Source organism: Alligator mississippiensis, chromosome 12 (assembly GCF_030867095.1).
Source record: "Alligator mississippiensis isolate rAllMis1 chromosome 12, rAllMis1, whole genome shotgun sequence".
In the NCBI taxonomy this organism is placed as follows: Eukaryota; Metazoa; Chordata; order Crocodylia; family Alligatoridae; genus Alligator; species Alligator mississippiensis.
In genome coordinates this window covers 61,223,938-61,245,794 of record NC_081835.1, presented here as the reverse complement: position 1 = coordinate 61,245,794, position 21,857 = coordinate 61,223,938, and the positions used below count along the sequence as shown (strand labels likewise).

General features: G+C 51.3%; 1 protein-coding gene across 5 annotated transcripts in view; it reads left to right on the top strand.

The window, feature by feature from the left end:
* SARDH (sarcosine dehydrogenase) overlaps window positions 1-13,754 on the top strand; it is a 74,308-nt gene extending 60,554 nt beyond the window's left edge. For 4 of the 5 annotated variants that reach the window (XM_059715656.1, XM_014603834.3, XM_059715654.1 and 1 more), the window contains 4 exons: window positions 6,223-6,385; window positions 7,237-7,405; window positions 7,653-7,788; window positions 13,290-13,754. In XM_059715656.1, coding sequence (XP_059571639.1) covers window positions 6,223-6,385; window positions 7,237-7,405; window positions 7,653-7,788; window positions 13,290-13,415 — 594 coding nt within the window. In that variant the 3' untranslated portion in view covers window positions 13,416-13,754. The remainder of the gene's footprint in view (window positions 1-6,222; window positions 6,386-7,236; window positions 7,406-7,652; window positions 7,789-13,289) is intronic. The other variant, XM_059715657.1, reaches the window with a different exon arrangement.
* The last annotated feature ends 8,103 nt before the right edge of the window (window positions 13,755-21,857 follow it).

Here is a 21,857-nt window from a genome sequence, read left to right as displayed (position 1 = left end):
CTCCTTCTGGATGATGATGCAGCAGGTAAACTGACACGACGGCTAAACACATTTACATGACAAAAGGCTCCTTCAGACAGCACTTAATTTTGTGCTAATTTTGGCCAAGCCAGGGAAAAGCAGGATGCACAACACTGTGGAAAGGGCAGAGACTGATGCTTTGCTTTTGGCATTTTAGAGCTACAAGAACTAAGTAGCAATGTCCGAAGTTTGCTCGTTAAGGGGTGTCAAGGACAATGGGGTTCATTTAGCCGTCTTCATAAAAAAGCTTGAATCCAAAACAGCACAGAGGTTTAAATGCCTGAAGCTGTGGGCAGACCGGTCATAACCCAGGGGACCAGGTTCGGACGTTCCCTTTGGCTGCGGATCGGATGTAACGATGGCCAACCTTTTTGGTGGAAGGCCTGCCTTTGTCGGAGGTGTTTGTCTGGTGGGAACGGGAGACCTTTGGCAGGTCGATGTTTAGTGCTAGGGAGCTCAAGAGGAATCTTTGGGGTTTTCATTTAGTGTTTCAAGTCATCGGGTCCATTACAGTCTGTCCAGGAGCCTGGGGACTTTGGAGACAGGCACGTCATTCAGGGGACGACGGTAACCAACACTCGCTGAGTTTAAATAATTGCTCTCGGTTATGATCCATGAATATTTCATCGGCCTAATCTAGATTACCGCAGTGCGTCATGTTAAATTATCATCTCCGGAGCTGGCTCGGATGAGTGCCAGTGACAGCTTCTTTCCTGCGAGCCGTTGCGAAAGCTTGTCATGCTGCATGTATTACTAAGATGCCCCATTGTGTTGCTAATTGTAAGCACGTAATTGTATCCCAGAGGTTTGGTGGGTCTCGAGGCTGCGAACGATGCAAAGTTTCGAAAGCCGGTCCCTCGTGGCTGTAAAGGCATTGTGTGGGCAATGTTAGCACTCGTGAAAGCAGGCAGCAAAGGAGCACAGACTGACCGATCATGGAAGGGACCAGGCTGCCCCTTGCACGTTGACGGCAGGCATCTGCGCTGCTTCTGGGATCTTTGCTATGGAGCACACCCCACCTCCTCGCTGCTGCTTCACGCATGCCATATCCCAGCCGTAAAGCAGCATAACCACCTGAAAGCATCCCCGGCAGACAGCTTGAGAGTGGGTCAAGGGACACACTATATGGGATGTAAAATCAGTGACCCCTTGGAATATATGAACGCCACCAAGAACTTGTAGAAACTTTATATCTCAGTGTCAGGTAGGGACTTAACCAGGATTTGAGCCCCTCTGTGCTAGGGGCTGTATATACAATTAATATGAGACGCAGTGTGTCAGGGCAGAATTGCTATCCTCAGTTGACATTTGAGGGAGTAAAGCACGTGTGACAGATGTGAGTCTGTGATATCATCAGGAATCCTACCTTCTTCTGAGCACACCCAACATCTTAATCACCAAGCTTCATCCTCAAACCGTGCTTGACTCTTGGTGCCTGTCTGGGCGGCGCTGACTGGCTAGGAAATTATAGGCTGTCCCAGTGTCGTTCCAGGAAGGCACTTCTCTAATGACATGGGGTCCCCTGCTGAGCTTCATCCTTTTCATTCTTTATTAATACAAGTTCTGTTGACCGAACGCCAGGCAGATAAATGTCTCAGGGTAAGAATACAAGTGTGAAGCAGAGCACACATCAGAAGTTACTGGACCGCTATAATTGTTTCCTGCTAGGATATAAGAGATGCTTTGGCATAACGCACGACTAGGCTTTCCTCCTTGAAAGATGGGTACTTAAGCTCAGCAGAAGGATGACAAACTCCCCTCCTTTATCTCCTGTGAGGCCTGCAGGAAGAGGTTGAGAGCAGGGTTTCTGTTTCAAGCTGGGCAAATGAGAAGGTGGAGCCGATTCGGGCAGTTTCAAAAGCTTTCAGAATCAAACGCAACCACCACCTCCCTCTCCTTGGTGTGACCTGGCCCTTCCTTAGCCTAGCACATGAGTACTTCATCATCCTTTATGTCTTTCCCCTCCCAGCCCTGCTGCTATTCTTATTTCTCAGATCAGGAGCAGAGAGATTGAGTTGAACCTTTTCAAAGGCACCTAATGGATTTAGGAGCCTAAGCATAACTTTCAGAAGCAAATGAGACACTTAGGAGCCTACGTCCCTTCGACTCCTAACTGCCAAAGAGGATTTGACTGAAGGAGCCTTGCCCAGGGTCAGGCAGGAAGGCTGGGACAGAGCAGGGCCTTGATTCTGGGTTTCTCAAGCTCTCACCCTGCTCCCCCGGCCACGGGCTTGCCCGTCCTCCCTTATTTCCTTTCTGCTGCACCCTGGAGCCTTGGCTTATGAGCTTCAGTTCATTTCTGTATCTGCCTATACCTTTTCCCCATATCAGTAAGCTCTGCTTCAAGGGCCTTGGGATGCCTTAGGGCCTGTGCTCTCTTTGCACTTTGGGCTGGGTCAGGCCAGATCCGGAGCTTCTCCTGGGAGCAAATGACAGCATCTCCCAATAATTTCAGGATGGCTGCAAGGCATCTTTCAGGATCAGGCAAATATAGGCCTCTCTGTTCCTTTCTTTCCATTGAAGTTCAGCTTTCTGTGGGGCAAAAGTACAAGCAGTTTTGTTGCACGGCGCTTTGGGACAGGGAGTAAAGAGTGACATATCCAGATGAAATGGAAAGGTGGGTGGGATTGGCTTCTCCCCCCAGCTGACTTCTGTTTTCAGCAGCATCTCTCTGTTATCAGCATCCTCGTACTTCCCAACCTCTTGTTTTCATGATCTGCACCATAACTGGGTCTGGTGTTTGGGGCAGTTTGCACTCAGGGGGCCTGGTGGGGACTGTGCATCTCTATTGACCCTAGCTTTGTGTGTCTTCTGTCTCGCGCTCCTAAAAACCAGTAGAGGAAACAGCTGCAGGAACATAACAGGCATTGGCTTTGCTTTCCAACTGGTTAATGTGGATCACTCTTCTTGGGCAAATGCTACATTTCCCAACCCAACCTTGAAGTTCCTGCTAGTATCTGGTCCTGCCACACTCCTTGCACCACCACCACCCCCTCCAGCCCCCACCATGATGCCTCTGCACCAAGCTGCATCTTCCTCTCCAGTGGATAGACTCTCTGTGTTTGATTAAGGAGGTTTTGGGCAGGTTTGCAGTATGCAATCTGGTCTGGAGCCCAGGGGTCAGCTCCAGCAGAAAGGGAGAGAAGCTGCTTGTGAGCAAACTGTGCTTCTTGACCCCCTTGTGCTGTAGCTTTGGAGGGCTGTTAGTGCCCCACACCTACCAGATGCAAGAGAAGTCAGGCTCCCAGGGGCCTATTGTACTTGGCTTTGAAAAGGGGTTAAAAACAGGGTCTTGGCCAATCCTGAGCCATAGGATAGTATGACTGGAAGGGACCTCACAAGGTCATCTACCCAAGGCAGGACCATCCCTGACTGAACCATCCCAGCCCCCAACCTGCTCTTGTAAACTTCCAAGGATGGACGTTACACAGTTTTCTAGGCAGCCTGTTCCAGTGCTTGACCACCCTCATCGTCAGAAATTTCCTCTTAATTTCCGACCTAAATTTGCCCTGCTGAAGCTTAAGGCCATTGCTTCTAGCCCTGTTCCTCTATGGTGACAGAGAAAAACCCATCTCCAGCCTCTCCGTAATCCGCCTTCAGGTATTTAAAGGCTGTCACTAGGCCTGTGCGAGTCGGCATCGATCTGATCTGGATCTCCAGACCGGGTTTCCACCTCGATCCGGCCGAAGTGGCTCCGAAGCTTCGGCGCCTCCTCGGAGATCCAGCCGTAGGGTACAATGGGGAATCAATGAAATATCTATAACTTTGTTGTTTTTTTGTCCGATTTGGATGCAACTTGCAGGGATGGTAGCCTCTGCTGAGAGCATGAAACCTGCCAAGTTTTAAGAAGATTGGTGCACGGGTTTGGGGGGAACTGCACCTCAAGCTGTGGACAAGCAAAACTGGTGCCACAGGTGACACTGCGCGTGTTAAGGCGCAGCGGGGTGACAGCTGCAGGGATGGTGGCCCCTGCTGAGGAGGAGATGGGTGCAGGGGGGTCCTGGGGCCCTGCACCCTTAGCTGCTGACAGACAAAACTCGTGCCACGGGTGCTTGTGGGACTGCCCGTGTCTGTCTTGGGGCAGTTGATTCTCTGTATTGATTCTTTCCTCTCCTTAGCCTGGTTTTGCAGGTGCTAATTGATGGCAATTAACTGGCTACATTAGCTAGCAACTGTGTATTGAGCTGGTCCCTGAGTAAATCATGCCTGATTGGTAACTGGTAACACAGCAGCTTAGCAGCCAGGCCTGCAGTAGTGTCTCCCATGCCCCAAGACAGACGCAGTCAGTCCCGCAAGCACCCACGTCATGAGTTTTGTCCCTCAGCAGCTAGGGGTGCAGAGCCCCAGAGCCCCCCTGCACCCTTCTCCTCAGCCTGACAAACAACAACAACGTTATAGATATTTTATTGTTTCCCCATTATACCCTCTGGCCGGATCTCTTCGGGAAGCTGAACGAGGCAGCGCTTCGACTTGAATGTGCTGCTTCGGACCCTGAAGCATCTGAAGCTTCTCCGGATCCAAAGCTCTGTCCGAAGCCTCGCACAGCCCTAGCTGTTACCAAACTTTGCTCAGTCGTCTTTTCTCCAGGCTAAATACCCCTGCTTCCTTCAGCCATTCCTCATCAGTCATACATCCCAGGATCCTGATCATTTTTGTTGCTCTGCACTGGATGCTTTCCCACCTGACCAAATCCTTCTTGAAGTGTGGAGTCCAAAACTGTGTCCAGGTGAGGCCTCCCCAGTGCAGCATAGAGTGGAAGAATCACTTCCCTTGATCTCTAAGTGGCACTTCTACCGATACAGCTCAGGATGCTGTTGGCTTTTTTTGCAACAAGAGCATGTGGTCGACTACAACCTCCCAGATCCTTCTACAGTTGCTGGAAGCACTAGGGCAAGATAGCAGGCAAGATGACAGGGGGAGCACTTAAGAGGCTCATGCTCTGGTGTGTGACCTTGAGACCTTGGAGAAGTCCCCTGACCCCTCAGCCATGCCGTCTGCTCAGTAGGGATAGCCCATTTCCACTTCCTAGCGGTGCTGTAAAACACCTGGAGCTAGAAGGTGCTATTAGAGGACACGGCATCAGGCTCCACCTCACTCTGATGCACATGGGCCCTTGAAGTCAACCTCATCTTCAGGGCCCCATGAGCAGAGCCCATCTAGTGAGTCCGCTAACTAGCCGGACAGCTTGTTCTCTTCTGTATTTCCATGTTCCTGCCATCACGGCATTTTCCTTATCCTTCTCCATCCTTGTCAAGAGCCGTAAGCTTGTGGAGGTCCCTAGAACAGTGATATGTTTGCATTTCTGTTAGGTCAGCCAGGTGGATCACAGAATTACAAAGCAACCTCAGTGCATTATCCACCACCAGCCTGTGAGCAGAGGCCTGAGCAGGGTGCTCAGCACCTCCCTTGCCAACTGAGTTTTGCTTCAGTGCCAGGGCAGCTTGAGCCACGATCCTGAGTATATCAAAACTTCGGTGGGTCAGAGCCTCACAGCTGGGTGCATCTCACTGAACAAAAAGATGTGGAGGAGAAATCCAGGCAGGCTGGTTCACAGCCTCTCTGGAGACTGAAAGGGGAGGCATGAATTGGGAAGAAGGGGGAGAGAGTCATGACTCACCACCCACTGAAGTCAAAAGGAGGATTTCGATTGACTTTGGGAGCTGGTGAAGGCTATGGGTGGCCATGAAGTCGGCATTAGCAGCACTGACACCTGTGCCGCAGAAGTACGTTAGCCAGCCTGCCTTCATGGGTACGAGGCCCATGTATTGCTGGCAGCATATGGAGAGCACAAGTGCAGTAAGTGCCAGGAGCAGATGAACTACAGCTGTATAACAGAGATACAGCTTTCACACAAATATCCCAAGCTATAAAGAGCTAGGCAGAATAACAGGAATATGGACTAGACATATGACGCCATCCCAGAAAATGCTGTCCAAAGAAATTTGCACCAAAAAAAGAAAGCATGGTTGTATCTATTTATTAGACATGATTTCTTCTTCTGTCATTTCAAAGCACTTTGGAAAGGAGAGCATTTTTACAGGAGACTGAGGCATGGAGCAGTGAAGCTGCACAGCCCGAGAGCAGCAGAGCTGCAAACAGAGTCCAGGTCCCGGCCCCCTCCACCACCCCGTGCCCCGCTCCGGTGTCCTTTCCTGAACAGATACAACAAGCCGAGTAATTTTGGTCTCTTGGTCTCCGCAGGTTCGAGCCATGAGGCTATCGTTCGTGGGCGAGATGGGCTGGGAGCTGCACGTGCCCAAGAGAGACTGCGTGAGGGTGTACCAGGCGGTGATGAAGGCGGGTGCCCAGCACAGCATTGCTAATGCAGGATACAGAGCCATCGACTCCCTCAGCATTGAGAAAGGTCTCTCAAGAGAACGTCTGAATTGCGTATCTCTCTCTGCTTTTCCCCCATGGGCACGGTGCATGTGAGGCAAGCCAAGGATGCTGGCAAAGAAACATGCTTCTGCTTTGTTCCCCCGAGTCTTCCCATGTGGCCAGTTCTTTCGGCGGAAAAATATCTCTACCTGTCTTTGAAAGCTGAAGCCGAGGGCAGCCAGAGCACTGGCTGAACCTTTTAGACTCAGTCAAAGGGTTGATAAAGGGGTGGACACCTCCCTTGCCCTTGTCCCTCTCCATCATTTTAGTTTTGACTGTGGATTTGGTGCTTCCTGCCCCAGGGTGAGGGCCCGATGGGCCTCAAGACCACCTGCTTTTTGCTTGGGTAGGAAGCAGGAATGGTCTGAGCAAGGCTTTCCCTGGGAGGACTGCAGCCCAGCTTTGCTAGGAGAGTTCAGAGCAGCAGCTCCAAGACCTGGCCTGCAAACTGCCGGTGTCCTCCTGTGACTCTTCAGAAGTGACCTAAACACGAGGGGGCTTCAGGAAATGGGCAGCCATCAGATTTTTGACAGTTTTCAGGGGTTTTTTTAGAAAAACCATCATTCTTAACAAAGGAGAGTCCTTTGGGGAGGAAGAACTTCATGGCCCAGCTTTACCCAGCTCCACTAGGGCTTTGTGCTGATGGAGAGAAGTTGCTCCAGAGAGGTGGTGGATGTTGGGTATTCCAGAAAGGTGCAGGGAGGAGAGGAAAAAGCTTTTCAGAGGGGATAAGTGTGGTAGTGACCCCACGTACTTCCAGCTGGTCCATCCGCAGGTTTCAGGAGTTCCCAGGGAACAGTCTGGGAGATCGTCTAAATCCCTCCTTATTCTCTGCAGGGTATCGACACTGGCACGCGGATCTGCGTCCTGATGACACCCCCCTGGAAGCAGGCCTGGCTTTCACTTGTAAACTCAAGTCTGGGATCCGCTTCCTTGGACGGGAAGCTCTGGAGGCACAGAAAGCAACGGGAGTCTCCCGACGCTTGGTCTGCTTCACCGTCGAAGAGTGAGCACAACCTCCCCTGGTCTCGGGTTTGGGGCTGAGATGTTCTGCCTGGCTGAGTTCACTAGGAGATTTAGGACGGGTGGGATTATCTGGTCTCATCCAAAGTTTTGCAAACTGGGACTAACAAGCATTGGCTGAGCCACGTGCATAAGCCGGGGTTGGAATAGAAGGGCTCGTAGCACCCCTTTTTCCGTAGCCCAGGAGGTCACTTCCCTGCTGAAAGTCTGCTGTGCTTTGGGCCCCACAGGAAGGTGCCTCTGTTTGGACTGGAGGCCATCTGGAGGAATGGCCAAGTCGTTGGCCACATCCGGAGGGCGGACTTTGGATTTGCCATCAACAAAACCATTGCCTATGGCTACATCCGGAACCTGGACGGAGGGCCGGTGAGTCCCCTGGGCTTTCCAAGCACAGCGTCAGGGCAGGGCTTGCCTGCAAACCCAAGTTACTCTGACTGTTATCAGCTGAGAAAGATATCTCTCCTCCCCCAGCAGTCCCTAACTGGATTAAACAGAGCCAAGAGGCTCCAAGGGCCGAGCCTCCCACTCAGCCAACACGCTTGGCTCTCAAGCTGTTCCTTTGCACCGTTCTGCCGCCAGACGTAGTCACAGGTGCAAGCCAGAACATTAATTGCAACCCTGTCTTAACCCTTCTTGAGGGGCTTCTGCCTGCTAGGGGCACAGCAGACCTTTAATTAACTGCAAGGGGCCTTTAGGTAATAAAACAGATGCCCTAATTAACCCATGTGCTATAGACACAGAGATAATTAAACCTACATGAGGGAACATCATGGTCAGAGGACTGCAGATAAGACCTCAGGGACAATTTCAGCCTCAGACCTATAGCATGCAAAAAAACCCAGGTCTTAAATTTGTGGCTGGCTTGAATTCACCTGACTGCCTTGATGAAGTCTAGGACACTAACGAGGCCAGGCTTCTTAGCCAAGGGATTTTATGGTCCAGTTCATAGCCCCGAGCCAGTATCTTTCCCCTGCCTACTCCTGTGTTGAGGCTAGAAGGGAGCAGCCTCCTGAAGTGAAACAGCTCCCATCCTGAGCTGCGGAGAGCTTTCCATCCCCATCCACACTCGCTTCCTCCTGGCATCTCCGAATGTGACAGGCACCCAGGAGCAGATGGAGCCGAGACATCAAAAGGGCTCGGGGAAAAAATTTCTGATGGTTGCATCATGCCTGATGGAAGATCCCCCCCTGGGCTGCATGAGAGAGGGGGTGAGCGTCTGAGATGTAAATGCAACGCAGCGATGTGAGCAAAGACTGTGGGATCATATCTCCAGGGTCAATCCCGGCTCTCTTCTTCCTGTGCACTCTGTCCTTTGCAATCATCGGCTTCCCTATTAATGAGAGAGGAATGGAGGTTCCTGATGAGATGTTGATTTTTTTTGCTAGGTTGCAACCAACCAAGGAGGTAGAAGGGGAAACATTCCCGAGGAACTTGGTCCTACTACATATTAGATGTATGCAACCTTCATCTGCCGTCTGGATGCTTTATGTGCTATGAAAAGACAGTTTCCTTGACAGAAGAACTCAAGTGTTGTTCAATGCAAGGAGGAGTCAGACTTTAAAGGGCATGGGGCACAGGTCTAGGATGAATGCAACGTGCAATGTGGAGTAGCCGAGAGGGTCTTCATGGGAGAGATTTGCTGAGGGACTTCACATTGCTAGTGTCTGTGTTGGCAGGTCCTTCTTCCCACCCAGGTGCTTTTCACTTGACACTGGCGGGACGGTATGTGACAAGGAGAGGGAGAAGAGGCAATGAATCAGTGAGAGATGAGAAACGCTGCCAGACGAGGAGTTCGGTAGCTTTTTCTCTCTTCTGCTGGAGTCTGCCGTAGTAGCGTCCAACCAGACTGCGAGATCACGGCGTGCGGGGCGGAGGGGAGGACGAGAGGGGAACGGGAAGAGTGCCGCATCGGGCAGCACAGCCGGGCACGAGGGGACAGAGCTGAGCTCAGCGTGGGAGAAATGCTATGCAAAGCAATTAGCTGGAGTTGTGCTTAACGAAGCCAGACGAAGCCCCAGGTGGGCACTTTTCAAGGAGGGCTGTGTACAGAAATGGAAATGGTTCTAAGAAATACCCACCCGAATCTGGTCCCCGTTTCACTTGACTCAGCTGCCAGCTTGGAGCACAAGTTGCAACAGCACATCAAGGGCCGGACTGCTGTACGGGCAAGGCCAAAATCTGGCCTGTTGTTGGTTTCTTCGACATGATTAATTATGAAGGCACGGTCTCCGTTACCAGAGCCTAAGAGCACCCGATAGCCCTGAATGCTGTTAGTGAGTAAGTGCTAGGAGAGTGTCAGAGTTACCCCTTTGCAGATGGGACACTAAGACATGGAGAGGAAACTTGCCCAAGGGCACACAGAGGGGTCTGTGGCAAAAGAGGCATCCCGAGTCCCAGGCTTGTCTTCTAACCCCCGAGCCATCCCTCCTTGCAGCTCACGGTACTGAAAGCAATCACCACCATCGTCATCACGGGATCTCCTCCTCCTCGCTCCCCAGCCCCATCGCACAGTATCACCTTCCTGCCACATGATGCCGTCTTGACACACGGTAGTGATGCTCTCCGGGAATCTCATGCTGCTTTGTGGATGTGCCTATCACCCCCTCCCCTGCCCCTGCCTGGCAGCAGCTGCAGGTGTGCATAGAGCGAGCAGGGAAATAGGCTCCGGAGAATGTGCACAAATCTCCTCGCTCCATCTGGTGCCACCGCACAGGTGGAGATTCCCCCTCTGCCCCTCCCCTGCAGGCAGCGTGGGCCTGATCCTGCAACTGTAACAGCAGCAAAAAGGGCTTTGGAAAGAAAATATCCCTTTTCAGAGGCCCAAATCAATAAGCTGCAGCTCAGACTCTGCGGTGGGCGTGAGTTAATCATCAGGTTGGAGGCAAGAGAGAGTCTCAGGAGCTGCTTGTTCCTCTTTGAAGGGATGCCGCTGCCTCGCTGTTAGGGCTGGAAGCCGCGCAGACTTTCCTGAGAGCTGCCATGGGCAAAGGTTGCTTCCTCCCCATCCCCAGTCCCCTCCAGGCAGGGGGTGAGAGTGGAAGGGGAATGCACAGCGTGCCGCCAACACCGCCTGGTCTCCCGAAGCCTGGCCCAGACCCAACTCAGGCTAAGTCCTGGCACTTGCTTCCACCCCGGACTACAGTTCACCTGTGCTTCCCCCCCAACTTCTTCCATTCGGCTTCCCCTTGCCTTGTCAAGTCATAGTCGTAGCCCCGCTAACTCGTGTGGGGCAGAGGTGCTCAAGCTAATGAGGCTGCAGGGGTGCATATAGGGACTGCACCCCCCTGTGCCTACAGAGGCAGAGAAGCGAGCAAGCCAGCGTTTCCAGCAGGCACCCACCAGGCCGCGTGATTGCTCTTCTCTCTCCATTCAAACACCCACCATAAAGGACTCTGTGATTTGGCGGCAGCGCGTACGTTGCTTTCAAGAAAACGTCTCCCTCCCGAGTCCTCGAAGGCCTTCTCAGGTGGCATTAACCCCAAATTAAAGTGATTGGGGCTGGCAATCAGAAAGGCTCGGCATACGGGTGGTCTCCTTCCACGAGGCCCCCGACCTTGTCAGCTGCCATTGTGCGGGGAGCGCTGCCTTCCATCAGCCGCGCCGGCTCCGATGCCTCCCGTGGAAAGGCATAGTTCATTAAGCAGATGTTAATGCGCAGCCTTAATCTCTCTGCTCAGTGTGATAACTCCCGCCTGATTTGCATGGTAATTGCCGCGGCAGGAGGAAGAAGGGAGCTTTGCAAGCGCGGTCTGTGCGGCTTGACAGGCTGATGGAAGGCACCTCAGAGAGGCTGCCAGAATTAGGCAGTGGGAGCCCTAATGCAAGGGTGCTTGCTGGGATTCGTTTCATGGCACGGTACCTCTGTGCCCTGCCTGGGGGAGGACTCCATGTTCTGCACTGGGTCCAAGTCTCTTGCTGCTGCAGGCATCATAGCACGCTCCCCCTTCCTCACCCTCCTGCACCCCAGCTCAGACACCGGCATGCGAAGGGGCAGGAAATAGCCCATGTCGCTGCTGGAAGAAGTACTGTCTAGCACACCCTTCTCAGACCTTGGACCTCTTCAGCCCCAATCTGTCTGGAAGTAGAAATCTCACTCTTCTTTGTCACTGCTGCCCGCAAATTTGTGACTCTGTTATCCTCCATCCTCCTACTGCCCCCAGCAGAGCTGAGCTTGTTAGAGATGATAGATCCTGCAGACATAGTGAAGCAATTAATTGCCCCCCATCACTCTTCCCATTGTGAGGCTGGTTCAGCAGATCCTGCATGCCCGTGATTTGCCCTGAGTGCACCTGAATCGGTCTGAATCCCCTTCAAACCATGTCGTGGCCACCACGATGCACCTAAGGGAACATCAAACCCATATCATATGCACAAGCCATTCCCCTTGAGCCACAAGAGATCATCCCTTAGCTTGTAACAGCATGTAGCACAGGGCAGAAAAGTTGAGCATATGTTATTCCATCTGATCTCATAAGAATACATGGTTAATAGTTCCCTGCAAGGCAGGGAAGTGATGTTTTCTCTGCTTTATGGGTAGGGAAAAGAGGGATGACCCACTCATAACCACCCAATGTGTCTGTGACAAAGCCAGGAGCTAGCCCCTATGTGCAGACAGTGATGTACACAATGCACCGTCCTTCCACCCATGGGCACGCTCTTCCCAGATGGATTGGATGGTTACGAGCAGGTCACCCCAAGCATCTCTCAGTCCATGTCCCAGATGAATTGCGGGTGCCAGCACACCCTGCCCATACTGGTGTTATGGGCTGCAGCACCAGAGGAGATGAGTGGGGAGGGAGATGAGTAGGGGAAAAGCAAACCAGAGGAGAGAGAGAGAGAGAGATCCCTGAAGATACAATTCCAGCTGCTTCTGAATTATTGATGCCTGCCAGGCCGTGGGGCTGTCTCTGCGCCCACCCCCACAGACAGCCATTTCTCTGCAGCATGGTCCATATTGTTAACTGTGCTGTGGGTGTCACGGCTGGCAGGGCTAAAATACCACCAGATCAAAACCGTTTCTACCGCAGGAGGCCTGAGTCTTCTGGCTGGTCAGCACAGGGTTTTCAAATTGGCCAAATAATGCTCCCAAGCTGAAACAAAAGACAGAACGTGCAAAACTCTCTTGTCACACCAGCTGGGGCCGGGCTGGGCGGGTGGCCTAGGTCTCGTGTTCGGGGCGGTCCAGCCATGGGGCAGACCACGTTCTGCCACCTGGTTTGTGCATGGCAGGTTATTCCCAGCGTGCTGTCGGCAGCCGCCTGCTGCTCAAGGGCTGACCTCGCTTTGACTCTCTCGCTGTTGCCTGGCTTTAAATTCAGTTTGCTGTAGATGCTGTATAAGAAATCACTAGGTTGGGTTTGTTTTCCACCCCCACCCAATTTTTCTAGCCGGTGCTTTTAAAAGCGGTATTCCTTCCCTTTCTAAATTCCTTTGGGAGAGGAGCACCAGGCTCCACTAAAAGAAATCCTGCCTGCAGTCTTCTTGGGATGGCACGGGCAGGGCCATCTGCTCAGCCCCGGGAGAGGCCATTCAACAGGGCTCGTGGTCTGACCTCCAAGCTGGAAAGCAGGCATCAGTCGGGGGTCCCAGACTGAGCAACTCATCACACACAAGCACCAACCAGCTGAGAGAGAGCAAAGGCTTTCAGATAGCATCGTCCTAGGCTGGAGGTGAACCACCAACCCCATGGGAGAAAGGTGGCATATCCCAGCCCCTTGAGCCATGCCCGCAGCGTTCGGTAGCGAGGCTCTAAGCTGGCACAGCAGCATCCTCTGGCATGACTGTAAGACCTGGCTGCACTTAAGCTAGGAGGGAGAGAAACATGAAGAGGGTCCTTTATCGATGCTGTTGCCTGGTTTCCTTTGCAGGTCTCCCTGGAGTATGTGAAGGGCGGTGACTACATGCTGGAGCGGATGGGAGTCACCTACCCTGCCAGAGCTCACACCAAATCTCCGTTTGATCCAGAGAACAAGAGAGTGAAGGGGGTATACTGAGAGACACCGAGCCAGCCCACGGGCAGAGAACGGACTAAATAGCAGTGCTGGTGAAAGGGGGAGGGAGGGAGGGATAGCGATAGGGAACTGTCCAATATCCTGAAGGCAAAGTCTCTGAGCTGCAGGGATGGCTCAGCGGCCTGCTGAGGCCTCTGATAGAGCAGGGACACATTTTTCCAGCCAAGAGTAAAGTTGCCAAAAAATGAATTCTTGTTGCAACCAAAATTACTCTCAAGTTTGGGTCAAAATCAGGGGAGGGGAGGGAGAGAAAATGAAATTGGGAGCCTTCTAAGTGTGTTGCTTCTGTACATTGCACTAAAGAAAACATCTCACCTTTTCCTTCCAAAGCATTGCTTTTTTTTCAGAATTGGTCTGACTTATTTTTCTCTTTTTTTAATGTTTGGGTTGATCTAAAATGATTCCCCCCCCCCCCTTTTTTTTTCCCTCTGGAGTTAAAAAAAAAAGAAAAAAAAAAGACATTTTAATTTTGGGTCAACCAGCCTCAAATGAAGTTCTTTCTTGGACGTTTCACCAATGAAAACCCCGTGATTCAAACAGCGGCACCCTCCAGATCCCCTGGTTCTGTTCAACTGCATCGTTGAGTCTGCAAACCCTGGAGAAAGCAGCATGATCTCTCTGGCTCTGTCCTGGTGATGTAGATGTTTCCGTTGTGTTATAAGCAATAAAGCTCTGGGGGTGCTGGGATACCTGATCCGTTGGGCACCCACCAGCCTGCTTGCAGTCCCTGGTGTGGAAGAAGAGTGGCAAACTCCCCTCGAACTAATTCCCTGGGGAAGGTTTGGCTTCTCTTCTGAAAGCCACCCTGCACTTTTTTCTGTAGCACCTCCTCCAACCCTGAATGCCCCTTCCAGCTGCAGTGCCAGCATCTCCCAAATCAATTGCCGATGAGCCAAACTCCCATTCCCTGTGACAAGTCAGGCTGAAACGGCTTTGGTGGAGAAACCCTGCAGGGGTTATAGCTGGGAGGATCTGCTCCTTGGGACCCAGATCCAGGGCATGGCACAGACACAACCGCTGGGCAATGTGTGTGGGCATGGCTGGCTGTGGCCATCGCGTAGGCTTTTTCCTCGGGGAGCCTGCCGTCTGTGCAAACCTGCATCTCTGCCCAACCACACACCTCTCCCTCCTTTTACACTCTTTTTGCACACTGCAAAGAGGGGCACAGAGCAGGTGTTATTACTGCAATTACAGGAGCATGCGGAGGCCGCCTAGAAATATGGAGAGAGCGAGAGCTAGTGCATCCTCAAGGGAACAAAGATACAAGGCTGACTTTGAAGCTGGGACTCTCCCACACGCTGCCCTGGGTGAATTTCCATCAAGTCAGAGAAGTGCCTCGCTTCAGCAGGTGAAAATATCCCGGTGCCGGCTAAGCTGACAGCTCCGGAGCCGAGTTACTTTGGTCTAAGGCGCTCACAGGCATCTGACAGAGAGATGGGCATTTCTTCCCCAGTTAGGCCAATGAGCAAGGACACCGCTCACAAGGAAGGGCGCTAAATGAGGGTAGCATGAACTCCACAGACACGGCCGCTTCTCCCTGGCAGAGCGGCCAGCTTTGATGTGTTGCTTACCATTCAACTTCACTGGACCATGCGGGTGTGCGGCTTATATCCATCGGGGCCATCTAGTGTCACTCTTTTCTGGACATGCTGCGAATCTGCGTGCGACACCACTGTCGTTAGTGGAGAGCTTGGCAAAATGAATAATATCAGGGAAGTCTGCTAGAAATGTAGCTGATTGGGATTAGGAGACTTGTTTAAAGAGCCCATCAAGCCAACCATCCTACCTACTCGCTGCTAATCGCTGTAGTATCTTCAGGCCTCATTTCAGGAAAGACTGGAACTGGATTCCAGATCCTCAGAGGTATTTCAGTGCTTAACCCCACAAAAATCAATGGGATTTAGGCACCCAAGTGTAGGAGACAGGCCCTGTGAACACCTTTCAGGACCTGTGCTTGTGCACTTAACATGCCTAAATTCCACTGATGCCATGGTTTGCACTCTCCTCTCTTTCCAGGGTCTGATTAATCCCATTCATTTCAATTGCTGGCATTGCCAGAATAGTCCAAAGTACTTGGACCGTTGATATCAGAGAGTGAAAAGCTTTCCCCTTGTCTGTGCAAGGAGGCTGGGTCTCCCACAGCATCCCTCGTGCATGCAGCAGGGTAGTTCAACTCGTACATGGGTATTTGATGCTGAAGCATGCCATTGCTATTGTTCCAACAGAGGAAAGCAGCCAAATGCTGGAAGAGGTATTTTCTTTGGTAGGTCTAGAGACAATTCATCCTTTACCCCCTTGGCAGGGACTAAAACAAGAATGGCCTTGCTTCATCTTCTTTAGTGATGGAGTCTGGAAGGGTAATGGGATTTTGCTAATACAGATGAACAATTACAATCTCCCTGCCTGATCCAGGATCCTGATTATATAATAAAGGAAGCCGCAGTGCATGGCAATACAGGCATGTAACCATAACCGGGGCTCTCACAGACCTGCAGCTGAGCTGAAATGCAAATGGCTGCACCAAGGATTCAATGCCCAATGGCATCCATTGACCTCCACAGGCTTTGGACTAGGCCTTTAATTTTTAACTTGAGACAGATTTGGGCACCAATCTTGGATGGAAATGGCCTGGCTCTGGACCCCAATTTAACAGACCTCATCAAGAATTGGGGGAGGAGGAGAAGACTCGGCCATAAGGTCCAACATTTGGCCCAACATGCTTTTCAGCGCGCTCCACGTCTAGGCAGTTCATCTAGCTCAGAGCAGGACTGTCCCAGAACAGTGCAGTACCCCGCAGAGCTCAAACAGACTCCCGCTAATGGGAACCGTAGTTTCCTCCAGAGTTGACCCCAATGGCATCGATGTCTTGAGCCAGGGCTGCATTTGGCCCACAGCCTCCAGCCGCTCTATCAGTCGCTCTGCTGACATATCCTTGGAGGTTGCCTTGACGTCTCCTCTTTATTTCCCCAGTGGGTAACCGATGTGGTGACTCATTGAGGATCTAACCTCGGAGGTGACAGACAGCAGCAGCCGCAGCCTCCGAGCACGCGGGGCTTATTTTGGAGCGCTTTAGTACAGCTCTCTTTGTGCACGCACAGCAGGTGGAGCGTTAATTGCTAAGGGGAAAGGTCGGCTGATTCCAGCTCGTTCTCCCTACCAGCTTCTCTCCCTTCAAGATCAACTTCATATGAGCAGAATCCCCATTTAGCACCGCGTGCTTTTCAGATGGGATAAATAATGCTCCTTGCAGATGCCTGCCACCTTCCAACAGTCGTCTCTATGCTAGGGCAGAACCAATTAAACGTATGACAGCACCGTATGCTCCCCATGATCTATGAGCAAGAGCGTTGCAGGGGCAAGGTGCCAGTCAGGCAGATATGGAAAATGAAGTGCTGAGCTTGGCAATATACAGCCTATTGATTATGTGCTGCCTGCCTTCTGCGCAGAGACTCAAATGCTGTCCGAGCTGCATGTACTCTATAAACACGCCGCTGGAAATGCTAGCTCAGGAATCATGTTCCTTACTAAGCACTTACATGCAATTCCCCCTCTCCCTGACTTTGCTAAACATCATATTAGGGCTTGCAAAAGCATCTGTGGGCATTAGATACCAACCACCTCTCTCAATTTCTAGGGCAGCGGTGTAACTAGTCCCTTGGGTTCCTTTGAAACCCCCAACCTGCCTGTAAAAGTGATCCATGTTGCATTTCTGATCCAAACTCTGGCTTGACCAGGATGGCTGTGGTCTTGTGGGCTGGGTGAGAGGAGTTCAGAGTCCTGGGTCCTTCTCCTGACTCTGCTGTGATGTTGGTAAGTCAGCCCTGGGACTATCCCCCACCCGCCTTTCTCTTTGATTCAGTTTCCTCTGTCCTCGGTGGTATAATGATACCCACCAGCCTTTGTGAGCACTTTGAGGCTTTCCACTGTAAAGTGCAATATAAACACAAGAGATCCTGAAGGTGATACTTGTTGACTCCAGAACGGACCAGAGTCGTCTCCTGGAAGAGTCACCAGGATTGTGGACCTTCCTCCATCTGGCCCCGCATCTTGCACTCCCCATGGTGCAGTCGACTCCAAGCTGAGACGTGATTTGCTCTTCTAGCTCTTTAGAGTTGTTGCAAATGGGAAAAATAAAGCGGTCAGGATCCGATCGAGTGTTTCCAACACTTTGAGGGTAAAGTTGGGTTGGCTTGAAAGTCAGTGAGACTCCAGTCTGCTCGTAGGGGAGGAAGGCATCCCAGCTGCTCTCACTGCAGGAGAGGGAAAAGTCTCCTTTTAATCGTGGGCTTGTCAGAGACCTTCACCGTCATCCCTCTGGGGAGAGGATGTTCCCTGAGGGTGGGAAGAGGGAGGAAGTGCCTTCTCCCTTGGCGATGTTGCACAACCTCAATTAAGCCAGGTTGGCAGTAGTAAGAGTGAATGTGCCTTTAACACGACCTCACATTGCTCCTCGTCGTGGCTTGATCAGGAGAGCCTCACTAAGATGGATGCACCAGGAGCCTAAAGAATCACCAAGGGCCAGCTCACCCTGCGAGGAAGACCTTCTCTTTGCCTAGCCTGGATTGTGACAGAGAGAGGGTGGTTTCTCTTGTTTGATGACCTATCACCTGGACAAGGGAGATGAGATTGATGTCATATATCTTGACTTCAAAAAAGCCTTCGATCTGGTGTCCCATGATCATCTCTTGGAGAAACTGGCCAATTGTCGCCTTGGGTCCCCCACGATCCACTGGCTGGAAAATTGGCTCCGGGGTCGGACCCAGAGGGTAGTAATTGATGGAAGTCACTCATCGTGGTGTCCTGTGACCAGTGGGGTCCCCCAGGGCTCTGTCCTTGGACCCATACTGTTCAACATCTTCATTAACGATGTGGACACTGGAGTCAGAAGCGGACTGGCCAAGTTCGCCGATGACACCAAACTTTGGGGCAAAGCATCCACACCAGAAGACAGGCGGATGATCCAGGCTGACCTGGACAGGCTCAGCAAGTGGGCGGATGAGAATTTGATGGTGTTCAACGCCGATAAATGCAAGGTTCTCCACCTTGGGAAAAAAAAACCCGCAGCATCCTTATAGGCTCGGCAGTGCTATGTTGGTTAGCACTATGGAAGAAAGAGACTTGGGGGTCATCATTGACCACAAGATGAACATGAGCCTGCAATGCGATGCTGCGGCTAGTAAAGCGACCAAAACGCTGGCTTGCATCCATAGATGCTTCTCAAGCAAATCCTGGGACATCATTCTCCCCCTGTACTCGGCCTTAGTGAGGCCGCAGCTGGAGTACTGCGTCCAGTTTTGGGCTCCACAATTCAAAAAGGATGTGGAGAAGCTTGAGAGAGTCCAGAGAAGAGCCACACGCATGATCAGAGGTCAGGGAAGCAGACCCTACGATGACAGGCTGAGAGCCCTGGGGCTCTTTAGCCTGGAAAAGCGCAGGCTCAGGGGTGATCTGATGGCCACCTACAAGTTTATCAGGGGTGTTCACCAGTATCTGGGGGAATGTTTGTTCACCAGAGCGCCCCAAGGGATGACGAGGACGAATGGTCACAAACTACTACAAGATCGTTTCAGGCTGGACATAAGGAAGAATTTCTTTCCTGTCCGAGCCCCCAAGGTCTGGAACAGCCTGCCACCAGAGGTTGTTCAAGCGCCTTCATTGAACACCTTCAAGATGAAACTGGATGCTTATCTTGCTGGGATCCTATGACCCCAGCTGACGTCCTGCCCTTTGGGCGGGGGGCTGGACTCGATGATCTTCCGAGGTCCCTTCCAGCCCTAATGTCTATGAAATCTATGAAATCTATTAAATCATCTCCTGTTCACTAAGCTGACAGCTCATAGAAATACATTGTGAAGCCCAAAAGGGACATTGTGTGTTTGAGGTGCAGTTCACAGCATGATTAATGGGGTCTTCACACAGCATCAGAGGTGCCGTTTCCGATCTGATACCAGATTTCCTGAGCCAGGTGTTGTCCCGGTTGGGAAGTCCAAGGCATGTCCATCCAAATGTGATGCTAGACCCAGCCATACCCTTGGGCGCTCTTTAGATACAGAAATGGGAGTGATGTATCCACACTTGCTTGATGGACCAACTATAGGCTTGGGCCAAACTTTGTCCTGTTTTGATATCCTGTCTAATACAGGCAAGGGCTGAGCATTGACGGGGGAAGGAACCAACCCACAGTGACAAGAGGCTAGGAATGGTCGCTTCGATCCCCAAATTATGCAGCCAGCTCTAGGTCGTGCTGCTTTCCCTCTCTCTAACGACAGCTGTACCAGCCCACTCTCAACTTGCCTTTGCAGCCCTCCCGGGCCTGTGAGCAGCCATGAAGCAAAGCAATACCATCCCCTCCCGAAGGCAGCGATATCACAGCGAGGGCAAGGAGACGGACGCCAAAGCAAGGATGGGCCACTACTGGGGTGCTGGTCCTGTCAACCCAGTGCCACTCCCTTGCTTTGGGCAGCCCCTGCCAGCTGCTCACAGTAGAAATCCCCTCTGCTTCTTTCTAAATAACTGAGAATTAAGGGGTTGAAAAACATTATTTCCTTTGCAGCACATGTAACCCTTCAAACTACCAACAAACCTTCTGCGGAGGCTGGGCGATTAGACTGCACACTTAGGTGGTTGCAAGGGCAATTGTTCTGCAGCCTGGGGGGGGGGGGGGGTTATTATTATTTTCAAAGCACAAGTGTTGTTCCGAGGGAGTTTTTATCACTGTTTTTCTTATTCACGTGATGGCAGGCTGACCTAAATTTCCCACCAATTGATCGGATCAAAATAATCTTCCAGCCTCCTTTCAGCCGGCAGGTGCATTTCACGTCAAAAGAAAACCATTTCTAAGCAAGTCATTAGCTTCGAGTGACTTGAGGGAGATGCTAGCAAGGCAGCAAGCAAACAAAGCAAAGCTGCGTGCTTGCCCTGTGCTGTCTCATGTCATGCTTGCTTTCCAGGCAGCTTGGCAGACCCAGGCACCAGCTCATGGAAGTGAGCACGCTGGTCTTAGCACTTAATGGGCATTTGTCCTCATCGCTCAGTGGTTATCCCTCTTTAGCGCAAAGGGAGAGTGCTCCGGGGAGCTCTGCGGTTGGGTCCGTGCAGCTCTTCAGGCTGCAGTTTAGTTGCATTGAAGAGCTAATGGGGGGGAATTGTATGGGGTTTGTTCATGCTCAGGCTGGAAAGGACTTTCATCATGTTTGTACAGCCCCTAGCACAAGGAAGTTCTGGTCTCAGTTGGGATCCTTAGGGGGCTAAGTAACAACCAAGCTCCTTGCATTTTGCTGGACTACTTAGTTTTACTTTCTCTTTTCATGTGAGTGGGATAGTTTAGGCACCAATGATGCTGCATGAAGCTGGGGGTTGGGACTAGATGAATTCTTGGGGTTCCTTCAAACCCTACTGCTCTATGATGCTGTGCCCTTGGCACCAAAGTTGCAAATTTGGGTTCCTGGGGGAATGTGCAAATCCTAAATCCGTCGTCTTTCTTAACATGAAATCCAGATCATTTTCTATTAATTAGATCATTTTCTATTCATTAGCTTGTTCCAGGCTACAAATACCCCCGCTAAACAAATACACAGCACTCAGCAGACTTGGGCATCACAGTGCTTCTTCCTGGCATTAAAATCTATGAAAATGTGGAATATTATGTGGAATAAGCTCCCTCCAGAGGTGGTGCAGTCACCTATCCTGGAGGTTTTCAAGAGGGGACTGGACAGTCACCTCCCTGGGGTCACTTGACCCCAGTTGTCTTCCTGCCTAGTGCGGCGGGGCTGGGCCCGATGATCTGTGAGGTCCCTTCCAGTCCCTAACAACCTATGAATCTATGAAAATTATTTAACAGCATTTTTTTAAATGAAGCTGGAGATGGAAGAGAGACTAAAGAGCGTGTGTCGTTGGCCATGCCAAGGAGGACCTGTGCACAGGCTAAGATAATGAGGCTTTATCCTCCAGGAAAAAGCCTAGCGCGTTCAACATCTGAAATGCTGTCAAACATTTATGTGCACCATGAGAAATTCCTCCAGACTAATGGGATTCTTCTAGGCCAGATGAAGTACTCACCTCCTTTGAAAGAGGACAGTCAGGCAGAGCTGCTCTTGGGAAAGCCCAGCCAACCTCTGCCAGCCACTTCTGACCTGCTTTGCAAGATGGTGCGTCTTAAAGAAACCTTTCATACACAGAGCAAGGAGATTTTGTTGGAGCAAACTTACTGAAGGTCAGTGTGAGGCTACTTCTCTGCAAGTTAAACCCATCTGGAGACTTTGTGCGAATATGTTTAGAGCTGAGTGGGAGGCAAATTTTCTGTTTCATGGGAAATTCTGCACTTTCTGTTCCAAAACAAAATTAAAATAATTTAAAAAAACCCTATGGAACAAATTAAAAAAAAAACCAAAACATTTTGGGTCAGGCAAAAAGGTTTCCACAGCA